Source organism: Durio zibethinus, chromosome 12, assembly GCF_047325235.1.
Source record: "Durio zibethinus cultivar Kanyao isolate XHJ-2024 chromosome 12, ASM4732523v1, whole genome shotgun sequence".
NCBI classification, from domain to species: Eukaryota; Viridiplantae; Streptophyta; class Magnoliopsida; order Malvales; family Malvaceae; genus Durio; species Durio zibethinus.
The window spans coordinates 14,097,023-14,101,591 of NC_143173.1; the positions used below are offsets into that span (position 1 = coordinate 14,097,023).

Sequence of the window (4,569 nt, forward strand, 5' to 3'; positions counted from 1 at the left end):
TGTTTTGGCCTTAAAAAGCAAAGGTGTGTGACTGGAAACTATTTAGTTATTTCATGATGCATGCTTCCCAGGGTTACCTCCATAATGTCTAAGCAAACAAGTAAAAAAAAGAGAGAACTTATATAGGGTTTCTTGGGTCAAATTTCTAAGATTTTTCGTTAAAAATAATGACATAAAAATTTATAGAGTTTAATGAAAAGATTACTATATAAAAAAATTTGCTAAAGGTACTGTTTATAATTAAAATTTAATCAAACTCTATCGAAATTTTTAATGAAAATATTTATTTGAAAATCATATTAAAATTTATTGAATTTTTTCAAATTTTATACAATCGATCTTTTTAATTAGATTTTTCAATTTGTCAATTTGAATTTTTTATTTTGATATTTATTTAATCATATTTAATAAAAAAAAAAAACCATTCTTACCCAAGGAAGAGAACCCCCCCCCCCCCCCCCCCCCAAAAAAAAAAAGGAAAGAGTAGTTTTTTCTTGATAGGAAACTATCCCATTTCATGAAATGTAATAAGCTATGCTAGAAAACACTTACCTCGCTCCACCACTAATCTTTTTTAAGCTCAAAATAAAACTGATTATAAATTAAATTAACTTTAAATTTAGTTTAAAATAAGAGAAGAACTGACCAAGATTTGATATGGTCTCAAGATTCAAGAGAAATCTAATAAATTGTAGGTTAATATTGTATGCAATTTTTTCACATTGTTTTCTCAATTTGGCAAATGATAGAACTCTTCAACTTCGAAAAGGTGGCAGTCTGAGAATTAAAATGAATTAAGAAAACCAACAAATAATAATGCATACATTTTCATTCACATATCATTTTTCAAGGGAAATCACTTAGTACAAAGCATTTGATCAACTCTAACATTAACAATCTATCTTCTTCATGTCAGATACCGAAATTCTCTCCATTGAATATTACATATAAGATCTACTTAATATATTTTTACAAATGAAACTGGAGTTTGAAGATTTTAGAAGAGATTGTAGATACTAAAATTTAAACTATATGCCTGACGCATAGAACACAAAAGAAATACAACAGCAAGAAATTTTAGAGAGTAGAAATCTACCATTTTCTAAAGTCTTCTCTTTTAGTAGATATGGAGTGACAAGAAATTCATTCCATCCCTTCCTTTTCCAATTGATCATCACTTTCTCATCATCAGGTTGGAAACTTGAAATTTTGCAAAAGTTAGAGTAGCTGTTCATTCAAAATCCTTATCTATGAGTTGAATTCTCTTTGATGAAACCTGTAAAGTAATTCAACCAACAAAAGGGGAAAAAAAAGATTGGATTGGGTTTTGGGGGTAAAAAAGATACTAAAAAAATCAAAAGAAATGAGTCGTGGAAGAAGAGGTGAAACCAGAAAGATCAGTCCATGCATTGCCACCACCACCACCACCACCCCAGTACTGATCACTTCCTGGAATTCCCAAAAAATTCCTTGATAAATTCAACCCTTGAGTTTCTTCCATTTTAACAGCTGCCAACTGAGTAATCGCACTCTCCAATTGCTTAGACCGTAGCTGACCAGCATAACTTAGTGGCTCCACTCGTTCACCTTCAAATGGATATAACCCTGTTGGAGGCTCTAAATTGGTTAAAAATGGAAATTGTTGAACTTGTTGCAGTCTCCACTGTTCTACTAGTCCACTTGTTAACATTGATCCACCACCACCACAGCCTGTGGCCGCCACCTGAGCCTGGATTCCCCCAAAATTTATCCCGATATCATCAGAATTATAGTCACCAAGATGCTGTAAAGGGGGTAATAGAGGCAATTGCGGCGCTGCAGGGTTCATGTGGCCTAACATATCAGTGCAACTATTAGAAGCAAGTGTACTAGAAGATGAGCTTGACCCTGTATGGCGTTCGGATACTACTGATGGAGACTTTGATCTCTTACCGCCTTTGCTTCTTTTGTTTCTTCTACAGCCACCACCAACCGGCACGTTCCTTAAAGCACCTCCTATAGTCCAGTATCGTCTACAAGTCTTGCAAAAGTGGCGAGGCTGTGAAAGGCTGTAATTGTTGTAGTAACAAAATTTAGTATTTGTTGATTCACATCGAGGGCACTTGAGAGCTGACTCAGGCTGTGGTATCTTAACTAGCCTAGCTCGTTCCGCCATTGAAACAGGCCTCATAGCGCCTGCACCACCACCACCACCACCATCTGCTGGTGGTGGTGGTGGTGGAAGCTGAGGATTACGATGATTCTCACTAGTAATAACTCCAGGTTGCTGATAAGTTGGTTGCTGCAGAACTCAAAAAAAAATTATGAAAAAAATAAATATACATAAAGAAAAAAGAATAGACAATCAAATAAATGGTATATTCAAGAGAAGATTAGAAAAGGATAAGAATATTATTTATCTTTAATTGGCTTTTTTGGAGAAGAAGCTAGCTGGAAAAGAAAAGAAAAGAAAATCTGGGAAAATTTACTAGTAAAAAAAAAAACATTACCTGTTGCCAGTTGGGTGGATCTAGATAGACTGGAACAGATGAGAAAACCATGGTGTATGCTTGAGCTTTCTATCTTTTGTAAAGGTTTTTGAGATATGGTTGAGAATCACTTCCAAACAAGGGATTTGCAGAGAAAGAAAAAGAAAGAGAAGGAGAGAATGGAAAAAAAGAAAAAAAAAGATAAAGATAAAAGGAAAGCTTAGGCGAGTAGTGTTTATTTATTTTGTTCTCTCTTCTCTCACCTCACACTTTATCTTTTTGTTTTATTAAATTTTTTAGGGTTAGAACATTTTTTTAAAAAAAATTTTCTTGGTAAGTAAGCTTTAATTTTTAATTTTTATGTTGTTTTTTTTTTTAATTATTACAATGCCCGAAAAAGATATTAGTGGCCATGCATGTTTTTAAAAAAGCAAAGCAACCCTAGCTAGGTGCAATTTCTTAACTATGTTTTTTTTTTTTTTAGAATTTGTATTTTATATACTATTAATATATAAATTTTATATACTGTCAATGAATTAAATAATACCGTTCTATTAATTAGTGACTATCAACCCTTAAAATAAATATACCAAATTTTATTTTTTAAAAAAAAGTATTCAATAATGATGTGGCATTATCTAATTTATCTCATTAATGAAGTGGTATCATCCGATTCACTGATAATGTATAAAATTTATATACTGATAATACATCAAATATAAATTTTTTTTTTTTAGAACTTAAGTTCAATTTTCGTTGCCGATAATCTTTTTCATTTAATGTTATGTAAATTTAATATCGATTATCGATCAAGCTTTTGATATATCCTGATTTTAAAATGGAGTAATTATCTCCTCCCACTTAAAAATTTTGCACAAAAATAAGTTTTTAGTAAGAACATAATAATGGAATTTAAGGCAAGAAATTTAAAGAAAAGTTGGTCTTGGTGGGGGGTCTCGTGGGTGGATGAGTCACAATCGAATGCACCTTTCTTTCTTGGGTTTGTCCCCATGAGGATTTTTATTTTATTTCTTTTGTTGCATGTAAAATAATTTAAGGATTTTTTCTTTTTTTTTTCTCCTTCTTTTGTTGTCTTTTTGTGTAGATTATTCTAAGGTAAAGTTTTACATTCCCTTTTACTATAAATTAATTGTATTTTTTTAATTATCACTTTGGGATTTTAGCAAAGAATTAATACATACCATGAAAGACAAAATGAGCTACTACAATCTTTCTCTCAATTCCAAAGAGAGTTGAGAGACAAGAAAGTTTGAAAAGATCAAGCAAACCCTATGGTGATATATTCAACATATTGTTGTCACTTTTTCTTAATCACCCCATTAATTATTCACACTGTTTGTTTGCATGACTTTTTTTTTTTTAAGTCAATACAAAATTGATTTGAGCTTTAAGTCAAAAATGAATTAGGAGATTGATTGGAAAAGAACCCAAGAAAAGGCTTGGTTAGCAAATTGAACCATTTAATTAATAGGATAAATAATTGAATCCTAAGTTTAATTTAATTAATTCATGTAATTATTTTTAAGAAATAACATTTAACATGTTTAAAGTTTAAATCTCAATACCTGTAAACTTTTTCACTGTCTTTAAGCTACAATCTCTTTATACTAAAAAAAAGATAAATAATTAATTCTTTATTATTATGATCAAAGAAGTTGATTTAATATATATATATATATATATATATACATTTAAACACATTTCTTACCAACTTTCAATTTAAAGCTTCATTAATAAGATGGATGATGAGATTGAAAATAATAATAAAAGTTACTATAGTTGTGATTGAAAAAATTATTGTAATTGTAATTGTAATTGAAAAAAAAAATTAGTGAGAAATTTATGTTGAATGAATATTTTCGGAGTTGACATTTGAATTCAACTGGTAATACAATAAACTCAATCCCACCACATCAAAAGTGTGACGAAATTCAAACCAAACCTAAGTATGGATGAATGTGTTAATGAATAAAATTATTCTTGAATCATTCTTTAACAAGTTAAGCTTTTAAGTTGACTGATTATCGACAAAAGTCTGATTTAAGTGTGGTTGCCGACATCTTACAATTTTTTAAATTCT

General features: G+C 30.4%; 1 protein-coding gene across 1 annotated transcript; it reads right to left on the reverse strand.

Annotated features, from left to right (window-relative positions):
• Positions 1 to 919: 919 nt before the first annotated feature.
• On the reverse strand, positions 920 to 2,772 carry LOC111296855 (dof zinc finger protein DOF3.6-like). The gene is made up of 3 exons (XM_022891330.2): positions 2,490 to 2,772; positions 1,390 to 2,281; positions 920 to 1,276 (listed from the first exon to the last, which is right to left on the reverse strand). Exons 1-3 carry the CDS (start codon positions 2,538 to 2,540, stop codon positions 1,245 to 1,247), a joined length of 975 nt encoding a protein of 324 aa, XP_022747065.1. The 5' UTR covers positions 2,541 to 2,772; the 3' UTR covers positions 920 to 1,244.
• Between the last annotated feature and the right edge of the window lie 1,797 nt (positions 2,773 to 4,569).